This window comes from Planococcus citri, chromosome 4 (genome assembly GCF_950023065.1).
Source record: "Planococcus citri chromosome 4, ihPlaCitr1.1, whole genome shotgun sequence".
Taxonomy (NCBI): domain Eukaryota; kingdom Metazoa; phylum Arthropoda; class Insecta; order Hemiptera; family Pseudococcidae; genus Planococcus; species Planococcus citri.
This window is the reverse complement of record NC_088680.1, coordinates 40,780,950-40,794,003: the sequence shown is the minus strand read 5'-3', so window position 1 is coordinate 40,794,003 and position 13,054 is coordinate 40,780,950. Positions and strand designations below refer to the sequence as shown.

General features: G+C 36.7%; 2 protein-coding genes across 2 annotated transcripts in view; both read left to right on the top strand.

Moving 5' to 3' along the window:
* Nucleotides 1-13,054, top strand: part of Mgat2 (alpha-1,6-mannosyl-glycoprotein 2-beta-N-acetylglucosaminyltransferase) — an 89,129-nt gene that overhangs the window by 15,982 nt on the left and 60,093 nt on the right. The gene's annotated exons all lie outside the window — the stretch shown is intronic.
* Nucleotides 4,579-10,050, top strand: LOC135842578 (uncharacterized). Its single transcript, XM_065360099.1, has 2 exons — nucleotides 4,579-6,526; nucleotides 9,773-10,050. The coding sequence occupies exons 1-2, from the start codon at nucleotides 4,921-4,923 to the stop codon at nucleotides 9,781-9,783; spliced, it is 1,617 nt and encodes a 538-aa protein (XP_065216171.1). The 5' UTR covers nucleotides 4,579-4,920; the 3' UTR covers nucleotides 9,784-10,050.

Sequence of the window (13,054 nt, the reverse complement as noted above, 5' to 3'; positions counted from 1 at the left end):
ATCAATCTCCCGACGGTAATTTTCCACAATAGAAACGTTAATTTCCCAATATTAACTCATCGATCGGTGGCTACGAGTACATGAAGAAGGACGACGAAAGATAGCCTTTGGCATACGTGTAAAATTCAAATTGTATTACGAAAGAAACATGTAATTCGCCACTATGAACCAAAGATGCAATATTTTCACCGGCTTTGTTACCTATAGTATGGAATATGCATTACATGTACATAGCTTTTTACACGGTTTGCGATTTCAATACAGCACACTAAGCAGATGAAAAGCCATTGTCATGAGAATCGTCTGAACGAGCCTATAAGTTCCAGCAGCAGCAGTGGGACGAGGTACAGCTACCCAGAGCATATTGCTGGTTATCATAGTATATTTGTAGTTGCACATAAATCAGACCGTATCATCCATAACGTGTATAGGTATATGATCCAGAGCTATACACCTTAATGGAATTGGCTGCGTGAAGAGTCATAGTACTATTATTGTATTATAACCAGTGATTCGTAAATTTTATATAGGAGGATGCGTTCATCGTGTCAGACATGGTATGATTTTTAATTACCTTTCGGAGGTCATGCGGATCAACGTGTAGGAGAAAGCTTTGCATATCGAACGGAAATAATATATAGTATGTGTAACTTTGCACATTGCATAATACGAGTACGTCGAAGCTTTCGATTAGATGTCCCATTTGCTGATACGCCTATGGTTGTCTGAACCTTCCAGACACACCATGATGAGAGGACTCTATTGATGGAAGATTCTGCGAATTACCATCGCTTCTGGTGTTGGTAAAAATGAACTGAACAGAGTGTCGAGCTGGGTCATTTGCCCACTATATACAAAGGTATTCACGCCGGGTAATTTATTACCATCCGATACTTCTTTTTTTCCCTTTCTCATGGGCTCGTTAATTATCAAAGTACGTTTACGAGTATTACAAATGTTCTTCTCCAGGCCAGATCCGAGTACATGGTTCTCTCTGTTTCGGGCGAAGAACGGTCATAATGCCACTGTGCGTATTGTGTTGTTAACACCGCAGAAAGTGAAAAAAAAAGTAAAATAAAAATAACAAAAGTGGTTTTAAATTATACGCTGCGTGCTGCGCAGATGGTATGTAATTTGCATGGTGCTTTTAGTATCGAAAAACCGTTCTTCAAGTTCGCTGCTGTATTCTCTTCTTAAGGAGAGAAAAAAATTCATTAGTCAGCAAACTGCGAATACAGAACCGTGCCTCATCCAGAGTAAAGGTACATTGTAACACGCTTGTGAATTCTATTAATATGACCATCGCTTCTGCCACTCAACGTAAATCCATTTAAAAACAATTATCCACTACTACCGCGTATACACATCGGAAGCTATCCGTCAATCTGACCGATCTCCAGGTTCATTATTCCTTTAATTGCAACGCCGCCATCGCCATCACTGTCCAATGATGGCGAGTTCATCGGCTTTTTTGTATATACTTATTTCTTCATCTTCATGTACATAGATTAAACCGTATCCGAGATTGTTGGTTTTTTCCCGCGGAGGTCGCGAAGTTACGAGTAGGAAAAAAAAACAAAACAAAACAGGATTAGACAGACGCGTGCCTGTGTTGATTTTTTTACTTGAAAATAAAAGGGGGAGTGTTTAGTCGCAACATCTGCTACTAGAGTAAAAAATTTCAGAAGGGTAAGTAAGAGTTTTTGTGTGATTTATTATCATAGTTATGCTACACGACGAGTAAGTAGGTATTTGGCGACGTGAAATTTTAATCTGATGAGCAGCTTTGCAAAATAACGTTTTTATAATCCGAACTAGTGGGGTATTTTTTAAGTAATCTTGTTACTTTATGAAAGAAAAGATCTCGGATACCCTTCTTTTTTTCATCAAACATCAACCCCTTTTGGCGATGTATTTCTTTCTTCGAAATATGCGGTTTGAGAATTTTTTGTTTTTTTTTCAACCAGTGAAATTATTACACGCATTATTATTTATAGCTTAAGGTTTTCGCTTCACTTTTCTTCTTCCTACGTGGTGTTTTTCCGCAGGCGAGAAAGGTAATATTATTTTCTTTTAACCATCAATCATTTCAGTAAGGTACCTACGCTAAGTTTTGATTTTTCAATTTATTTCGTCTTTTTAAAACAAACGTGAATTATTTATTCAGAAATTTCAAAGGAAAGGAAGATTTTTTTAGAAGAAAAAAAAATCTGGCGAAAATGAAAAAAGTGTACAATATGTTAATTTTTTCATTAATGAAGCCCTACAAATTTGAATGCTTTTTTCATCATCTAATAAAATTAGTCTTCATATTCATTGTTGAAAATTTTTCAATTACAATTTCTCAATCTTATAAAATCAGATTTTCAACTTACAAGGTAAATTTTTGAACTGGCGTTCTCCGATTGGTACAAAACCCAGCTTAAATCGAAGAACATGTCCTTTAACCCCTGTAACCAAAATTTTAGATCTTCAAGTCCATTTTTGGATTTTTGGAAAATTTTTGAAAAAAATCCAAAAAAGCTGTAGTGAGGTCAATTTTTGAATTTTTATGAAGTATAAATCATTTTGAGAAAAGTGAACCAATGCAAATATTCCTTCACTAGTTTTGGGCCATTCTGGAGTCTCCAACAATCATTCAATTTCCTTTAGAAGCTTCAAATCGATAACTTGAGTCGGTGGTTCGGTGCTCATTGGGTACTTTCTCGACCTTAGCAATTTTTCTAGATTTTTTGAAATTGCCAATAGTGACCAAAAAATTAGCTCCACTGCGTTCCAAAATATTTCCCGGATTCATAAAATGATATCTTACGATACTTTTGAGAAAAAAATTCAAAGCACAAAGCTCGTACTCGGCTACTTTTGGTTATTTTTTCTGCAATTTTGATTAAGTGCCAAAGTGACTTTTTAAAAAAAATTTTAAAAATTATTCATTCATGCATTCTGAAAGCAAAAAAAATGCTAGTGGGTAATATCAATAAGTGAATAATTTGCGAAAGTGTACACTTTTTAATTTTTTTCCGACCGTCTGCAGTTCATTTGTCTCGTTTCTTGCTAAAAATTGTCACTTTTTGGCAAAAATTCCAAAATGTATTTATTTTTTTTCTTTTATAAATTACCCAGAAGTCCCCAAAAAGTCTTACTTCTAATCGAATAATTGACCAAAAACCGTCTCTCTCTCTCCTTTTTAATCAAGATTGCGGAAAAGTACATACTACCATTTTTTTGCCAATAATTGCCAAAAATTTGTGCTTTTTGCCCAAAGTGTCAAAAGTTCACGGTTTTTTGCGAAAATTCCAAAAATTGTCCAGAAGTCTTGCTCGTTGCTCAATTGAAAAGTCTCGTTTTTTTGAATCTGAAATTGTAAAAATTACGAAGAAAACGTATCCTACCTTTTCGAAAAAGTTTAAGTAATTTGTTTGCCAATAATTCCCAAAAATTGCTGATTTTTGCTAAAATTGTCAAATGTTTGCTTTTTATTCATATTTTAGGTAAGTAGGTATTTTTTTTTCAAAAACAATCCAAAAGTCTCGCTTAGCTATTTGCCAGAAATTGTCAAAAATTGTCACTTTTTTGGCAATAATTATCAAAAAGTCCTGCATTTTTCTAAACTGTTCAAATTGCTTTATGCCGAAAATTGTAAAAAATTTTTGCGTTTTACGAGTAACAAAATTTCTAAAAATAGGTAGGTTGTTTTATTGCAAAATATTTCAATCTCTTATCTACTTAAAAAAATTTTTAAAAAATGGGTAGTATTGAAGTCTAGTTTTTTTTTGTCAGAAATTGCTTTTGGTAAATTTTTGAAAATCTTTGAGTCAAAAAAGATTTTTTAAAAATCAAAATTTCATCAAAGTAACCAAGAACGCTGAAAGGTATGCTCTTTATTTTCGACTCACTCTCTCACGAATCGATTGAAACCGGTTTCGAAGCATTTTCCTCAGTTCTGGAGCCTCCAGTAGATTTTTGAACATTTGAATTTCCTCGAAAGTTTACTCAATGAAGTTGAATAGTCTAAAGTTACTTTTTACCCTAATTTCAACATACAGAGTTGATTGGAGCTGGTTTGAAGTCATTCATGGAGCCTCCAACAACATTATGGGGATTCCAGTTTTCCAAAAAGTGCCATAAGAATTAACTATCCAAATTAACTTTAGAACGTACTACAAACGTGATAAATGCTTTTTGGTGAATCACTTGCGAACTTGAATTGATTGACTGCTCATCAATTTTCCAAAATCGGTTTCTGTCAATTCGGAACCGTATATTTTTCAAATTTTAAATCTATGAAATCGAATTTCCCTAAAAAGTTCTTCTCGCGAGAGAAAAAAGCATTTCACGAAACGATGCATTTAAATTCATTTATCAAGTACCTAGTACCCGTAGTTTTTATAAATAACCATCCACTTTTCGCATTTATGTTTTTTTTTTTTTAAATCGTATATTCGTTAAGAGCTATTTATACGGATACAGATTCCCAATCAACGTATAAACAACTTTTATTACGCTGTTCAAAGCGGAAACTTTTATCATCAATTCCGTTTTAACTCGACATACTTACATTTTTCAGAATATTTTCCCTTTTGCATACGACAATTAGTAATTAAATGTTGGCGTTGGCAGTACTGGGAGTAATCTCAGCTTCGATGCGATACTTACCTGGCTGTTCTTCTTATCCGGGTGCTCTCCTGTTTACTACCTCGTTGATTTAGTTTATAGACGCGACTTCGATGATATTCTTGATTGATGATATTTTTATACTTTTATAACGAATATATTTCCGTTTATTTCTCGATGTGTTTATTATTATTCGAATATACGATTAGTCCTACATGGTAGACAGAAGCGTAGGTTTCGATTCGTTGCTTGTTTTTTAACATTTCGGTAGTGATTGTGTACTTGTGTAAACTTCATTCGGACAAGATGGAGGCTATAATAAATCCTATAGTGGATCGTATCAAAGCTGAGCTGGAAAGTTTTATGCGATCGACAATCAGTGTTCCTGTGAGCAGCTCAGTAAGTAATCAGATTTCTAATCCGATTTCGAATGCGAATCCGATTTCGTTAGTGGGCAATTTGCCAAACTACTTTTTCATGCCGCCACCACCACCACCTCCGGTGACATCTGCTGTTCCGGTGACTTCGGCAGTTCCGATATCAGTATCAATTACATCCAGCGCATCTGATATGCCGCGACTTACGGTGACAACGTTTAGTAAACCTGCTGGTCGTTATGTGACAGCTCATAAATTGGTGAATTTACATACCACTGCTGCAAATGTGGTTTCGAGTAGCACCACATCCGCATCTTTAAGGCAACCTATCATGTCAACGGGTGCCTCCGCAGTACCGATGCCACCACCGGTGGGAAATATTGGATGTGCTCCGCTAACCTTCAATTCTATGTTCCCGAATATCGATTATAAGCTGACGGAGAAAAGTAGCTACCGAAATTGGCGGCAGATGCTGTTTGACGAATTAAGAGTACGCAGACTTAATGATATTGTGGATGCTTCAGTTCCGCGACCGAATACAAGATTCGATGACTCCATTCGGAAAGCGACTACTCGTTTACTGATAGTAGGTCGCCTTGACGAACACCACCAGCGTTTAGTCGAAAACATCAGGGAACCGGCCGAAATCATAAAATGGTTGGATAATGAGAAACTGCCGATATCGGAGAACTTACGAGAAGCTCTCTTTCAGAAAATCACGAACTTACGTTTTGAACCGTTTATTGACGAGCCGTCGAAGTTCACCAGGCAATTGGAGGATTTATTCGAACGAAGTAAAGAAGCAGGCATGGTGTGGACGGACGATTTCAAAAAGAGTATGCTGTTACATAAAATAAAGAAGGCGCGCAGCGACATATCGATGTCCAACCGAACGAGTAAAACCAACTACCAGATGATCAAAAAATGGCTATGTGACGAAGAGGCGACTGAGAAGGAGCTCAAGGCAGTAACCTCAACGGCGGCTTCAACAGGGGTTCATTTTGCCTCTGCCAATTCTTCGAACTCGAATGGAAGAGGAAGAAATTTACGAAACAATCGACGTGGCGATAGACGTGAACAAAACAACGATCGACGTGGGGAGCGACGTGAACAATACGATGATCGAGATCGACGTGGCGATAGACGTGAGCAATTCGACGATCGACGTGGCGAGAGACGTGAACGTGAAGACAATCGACGTGGTTCCTATCAGCGCAATTACGACTCGAGAGATTCCTATCAGAACCGTAACTCATCCGAAGGCAACCATTATGGAAGGTGTCGAAAATGTAACATGAGAGGTCATGCGATGAAAGACTGCAAGACGAATGGGTCTTATTGCTACTGCTGCAGAAAAGTAACCGATCATATTGCGAAGAACTGCCCCGAGCGTAAATCCGATGAAAAGTCTGGTAAATCTGGGTCCGGTCAAGGGAAAGGCGATAGCGGTGGAAAATCTATGATGGTCCGAGGCGATAGAAATTTCGAATTAAATTCGAAGTATTATTATCCTGACGACTGCCTTAACTCGGCGGGTAAGTGTTTCATGACAGCAGTACTGTCAGTCAATTTTATAAACGACTCTGGGGCAAGTTATCATTTGACAAATGAGCGGCGAATTCTCTCCAAGGTAAGAAAGTTGAGTAAACCAGCGGTAATAGATTGCGCTAAGAAAGGACAGGAGTCTGTTCTGAGTATAGAGGAGTTAGGTGAGTTTCATACTTACACTGTTTTAGGTAAGCCAATTACTTTTACAAATGTCTTATATTCTTCAGAAGTTTCTGAAAATCTGCTGAGTTTACGGCAGCTGGTACAACAAGGTGCGACATTTGATGGAAGTTCGCTATATTTTTATATCAGAGATGGAAATTCTGGTGACATAATTATTAGAGCTCAGTTTCAATCTCCGTTCTGGGTCAGTGATCTGCGTGTTCGTAATCCAAATGAAGTGGCTATGTTAGCTAATGCTGATGGAGGAGGTCCAAGTCCAACGCTTCCGACGATTCGTGAAAACTTGGGTCTTCTATGGCATACGAGATTGGCGCACGCTTCGCTAGGTTATCTTGAACTATATAAATCGAAGATGGCGATTTTGAAAAATGTAACTTTTGGTAAGGATATTATGGATTGTCAACCTTGTGCGTTAGCTAAGGTTCACAGGAACCCTTCGAAGAAGAAACGTCAGCGGAGTAAGATAGCTTTACAACGAGTTCATTCTGACGTGATGGGCCCTATAACACCTCTATCATTCCCAGGTAAACGTAGGTATGTGATAACATTTATAGATGATTTCTCGAGGTTCGCAATGGTATTTGTGATGTGTTATAAAAGTGATGCAGCTGACTGCTTTAGAAAGTACTTAGATGAGATGCGTAGAATGTTGGGAAAAGATGTTAAGGTACGGTACTTACGTACGGACGGAGGTACCGAATATTCAGGTGAGATGGGAAGGTTATTGAAACAGGAGAAGATTGAGATAGAGGTAGCTGAACCGGATACCCCAACTCATAATGGTGTTGCAGAAAGAATCAATCGGACTTTGCGCGAAAAGACAACAGCGATGCTGAGCGATTCGGGAATCCCAATGTCCTTGTGGGACCATGCTATATCTCAGGCTGTTTATATCTACAATCGAACTCCTCACAAATCGAACGGTTTTAAGACACCTTATGAAGTATTTTGTGGTGAAACTCCTGATTTATCATTTATACGCCGGTTTGGTTGTCTGGCCATTCCGAAGAAAACTAGAGAGGATTATGAGAAATTTGATGAAAGAGGTATTAGAGGTGTAGTTTTGAACAATACTAGAAGTGGTTATCGAATTTTGTTACCTTCGAGGAAAATTATAGAACGTAAAGATGTTGAGTTTATTGAAAATATTACGTATAGAGATTTATTGAAAAGTAAAGATGTTGTTTTCGATTTTAGTTCAGACGAAACTGAAACTGATATTAACTGGCACGACACGGTAGAACGAGAAACTACCAACGAAGAGGTAAGTGTAGAAGTACCCAGCAAGACTTCTGGTGAATTGAATGTTGTCCCAAGTACTAGTGGTCAAAACGATGACTCTGATGAATTTGACATTGAGAACGTCGAAGAAACTGTGATTTTTGATGACTCGTCTAACGATACGTTTTTAGCTTTTGATCGTGTTACAGCATTACGTGCATGCTTACTCGAAGATGAAAAGGATCCAATGACTTACGCTGAAGCTTTAGACCGTACTGATCGTGAGTATTGGATAAAAGCCATGGAAGATGAAATGGCGTCTTTAGAAAGAAATGATGCGTGGGATTTAGTTGTACCGCCCAAAGGGGTGAATATCTTAGATTCTAGATGGGTATTTTGTAGGAAAACTAACGAGAATGATTCTTCAATACGATATAAGGCACGTTTGGTTATACGTGGATTCAAAGATAGAGAAGTGTACGATATAGGAGATGTGTACTCTCCGGTGGCTAGTAAACACACAGTTAGGGTAATTCTTGCGCTTGCAAATAAAGAAGGTTGGTCGATTATTCAATTAGATGTTATTACTGCCTTTCTTAATGGCAGATTGAAAACTACGGTATATATGCATCCGCCTGAAGGAATGGAAGTTGATGAAGGCCTGGTTTGTGCTTTAAAATGTGCTTTGTATGGGCTCAAGATTAGTCCGTTAACTTGGTTTCGTAGGTTCGATGAAGCAGCCAAGAAAATGCAGTTTACCAATCATCCAAATGAGCCATGCGTGTATATCTGGCGAAGGAAACATTTGGTGGTAATTTTAGTACTTTATGTAGACGATTTCCTAATCACAGGTAATTGTAAAGATAAGATTGTTGAGACGATTAGACGTTTAAAAGAGGAATTTCAAGTAAAAGAGTTAGGTTCTCCTAAAAAGTTTCTTGGTTTGGAAATTGCTAGATCGGAAGAATATCAAACGTTGACTTTGACTCAAACTAGTTTTATTAATTGTGTGTTGAAACGCTTTAACGCGTTGAATTTGCCAGCTGTTCATACTCCAGCTTTAACTCGAAATTGTGAAAAGAAAAGTAAGTCAGAGAAGAAAACACCGGAATGGAATCCTGGTAAGCCTACGCCTGGCAAGTCTTTGTTTAGGGAAATTACTGGCTCGTTATTACATCTAGCCAACGGTACTAGACCAGATATTATGTTCGCTACGAATGTGCTATGTCAACATCAAAGTAATCCTCAGCCCGAAGACTGGGAACGTGCTCAGAGAATTCTTCAGTATCTGAAAGGAACGGCAGAGCTAGGGCTAACTTATAGAGGGGTGATTAAGAAAGAAGGTGTATTTGTAGATGCGTACACCGATGCGTCGTTAGGGACTGGAGAAGAAGGTTGCTCTATTACAGGCTATTTTGTGCGAGCGTACGGTGATCCGGTTGTTTGGCGTACGAGAAAACAGTCGGTACCAGCGGGTTCCTCAGCTGAAGCGGAATATTTCGCTCTATCCATGTGTTCGAAGGATGCTGTCATTACGGTAGATTTATTAGAACGTTTAACGAAGAATAGACATGGACCAGCTCTCATTCATAGTGATTGTCAGCCTGCTCTCGCTATCGCTAAAACAACTGGAGCTCCCAAGCTCAGGCATATAGCTAAACTCAATTATCACATAGTTAGAGATTTTGTCAAGGGTAACAAGATTATTTTGAGATTCGTTAAGTCGGAAGATCAGCCGGCTGATGCCCTCACGAAAGCTCTTGCCTCAGGTCGATTTCAAGAACATTGCAGCTGTCTGCTCAATATGTAACATAATTTTTGTATTTCAGGCCATTATTAATTCGAAGACGATAGTTCCATTAGTTCCTATGTTTACGATGTACGTTATTGATCTCCGCCTCTCCGCTAAGATTAAAGGGGTGTGTTGGCGTTGGCAGTACTGGGAGTAATCTCAGCTTCGATGCGATACTTACCTGGCTGTTCTTCTTATCCGGGTGCTCTCCTGTTTACTACCTCGTTGATTTAGTTTATAGACGCGACTTCGATGATATTCTTGATTGATGATATTTTTATACTTTTATAACGAATATATTTCCGTTTATTTCTCGATGTGTTTATTATTATTCGAATATACGATTAGTCCTACATTAAATTTCAAAGTTGCCCATGCAAGATGTTTGTTTTATTGGATCAATAAAACAAGCAGACCGAAAACAAATTTATCGAGAGTGAAGTAAAATCGTTAAAAAAAAAACTAATGTGCCTTTAAGTTCACTGAAATTGGATGTACCTAATTAATTTGGACAATTATAATTTTTTCTGGTGATATATGAATTTTGATTTAAATTGAAATGAACAGAGTTGTGAAATTACCCATCCTCATGGATGGTAGATTAGATTACGAGCCCGTTTTTTGAAATGATGTTTAGTCGATGGTTTCCTGTTTTTAAATCGTGATAAGCGATTTTTTTTTAAATAAAAATTTAAAAAAAATATTAAACTCGCACTTATTTTTACTAGAATCAAAATTTGGCGAAACACTCAATTCAAAACTCTCTTCTACACCAGCCAAATTTTACCCAAATGGGAAAAATTACGATTATTACCCAAAGTTAATAATAATGACTAAATTTCTAGCCTTAAAATCATCTTCCTCATTATAGTTACTCTTACCACGAACTGTTTTACTCACGCTATACATTTTATACTCCAAGAAGTAGGATATGCGAAAAAGAGCCATTAAAACAAAATAATCTTCTATAGCCTATTAACGGAGTAGAGCGAGAGCTAAGCCATCGACCAAATACCGAAAGTAAACATTCTCGTACACAAAACCATAAACTTGCGAGCTTTAAAGTTGTAAATATCTTCGTCGAACCCTTTTTATCTTGTAAATGTATCGAATAGTTCGCACGTATCGAATATTCGCCGCCATTATCGAGGTAATTTTACACAAAGTTGGTGTAATTAACAACATTCCGGTGGTTTATTGCAGACGCTTGTATAGGTAGGTATACAGAATATACAATATAGGTACATACATATATTGTACACCCAGCCTCGAGTCGCTGTTGCTGTTGCTGTTGGTGAAAATCTTAAAATACTCGGCACGTTGCAAACGAAGCTGATTTACGTTCAGGTATTAATTGTCTCGGTTATTGAAATGACAAACGTTGGAAATTTATTAAAGGAAACCGAACTACGTACGTAAAACGATATCCGCACAAGCCAACCGTCCAAATTAACTGACCTTAAACGAAAATGGTTTTATATGTTCAAACGACATCAAAATATATAATACGACGATACATAGTATATACGAAATAAACCTGCCCCAGTGCTCTCTGCCCCCTGCCCCCTGCCCCCATTCTTGATCCATTTTGTAAGCTATATTGAAGAAAAACCAGCTTTTCACGTGCGTTTTCGTTATTGTCCCGTGAAAGAATTATGACGTAGTTTAAAATCCGCTCGCAATGCAAATGAGAAGGAAGTTACTTCTATCGAATATTTTCGTATCGTCTTCTTGGTATTATTATACTGCTCGTTGTAGGTAGGTATTGTAGTACATTGTACTATATAGATAGCTAGGTTAGCTATTGCAAGCCAGACTTTAGGTACCTATTATAATACCCTTGTATAGAAAAGCTCAACTTGATCAGGGTGGCGTGTTTTTTTTTTCATGCAACCATTTCTACTTCAAAGGCTTTTTCCCCGAGTGCCATAAAAAGGCAGAAAAAATCCACTTAATGATATCAATGCGGTCGTGTGAAGTACGCTTTATTTCAGCACTTCGACTAACATGTATATAAAGTGATCATACGACCGAATTAATTAATTTTCTAACTCGAAGTATACTTGCTGTAGTTGCTATAGTGCATGTATTTCAGATGGAAAATGCAATCGAGCGCGTCCGGTGTTTTGTGAGATAATACGGTTTCATTTGCTTTTCTCTTTTACAAGGTTAACGCTAAAAAATACATTTTTTTTTTCGAGTACCTTAATGCGCTTACATACGTGTAACGGATGTGTAATGTTGTGTAAGTGTTAAATAATTTTACACGTCGAGGTTCCTGTGACTTGTGACCGAGATAATTTTTCATTATTACGGTAATTTTTCACATATTTTTTTTTATTAGAAAATTTCGTGACAAAATTGTCATTTTTATCGATACCTAAATTCAGTCGAGTTTTAAATAATTACCTTGTTCTTACCTATTCATTTTATTATGATTTTTTTTTTCAAAAACAATTTTAGAAAAATTCGTTTGCGAATAATTCATTTATTTTTTGAAATCGTCAATCGAGATTTAATAGTGATTTCATTCAGCTTAAGCTATGAAAGGAACCTTTGCAATCAGTCAATTGTGATTGAGCTAAACTCAGAACTAAAATTTCACTTGAGCTGTCAAATTGATTTTTTTTTCAATTTTTGACGAATTCTTCAAAAAAAATTTATGAAAAGATGTTATTATGAGATGAAAATCTAAAAATTAGCTCTCACGATCACATTGACACCCCCTCCCCCGTTTCACCTTTCTAATATGAATATGATTACATTCAGGTCGATCGAGAGTCTCCAACAAAATGTTGACTTTTCTCCAGAGAGGAACCTAGAATCACATCAGAGCTTTTTATCAACTTCAGATTTGCATAGAAGGGTTGAATTTCTAGCTGTAAATGTATTTTCAGACATTATGGAGATTATTTTGCACCGGGGGTATTTCCGTAATTTGTGCAACGTTGACCTGCGTCACGCTGACTTTTGAAAACGGAAGAAATCTAAAATTTTTCATATTAATAATGTCATATCTACTTTTAAAAACTTGAAAAAATCGTGACAAATTCTTGACATTATGTCAGACTTTTGAAAACATTTAAAAAGTGATCTTCGACTTCGTAATATTTTGTTACTTTAAAAAAAAGATTTGATAAATTTCCTATGTTTTGTCTGACTTTTAAAAACTTTGAAAAAACTCACCAATTTTTGAGAAGGTTAATCCATACTGAATGAAGTAGACTTTTAGATGTTAATCTGAGTTTCGAGAAATTGTGTAAAAAAATTAATGAATTACTATAAAAAATTTATAAAATGATTTTATGATATTTTGTCA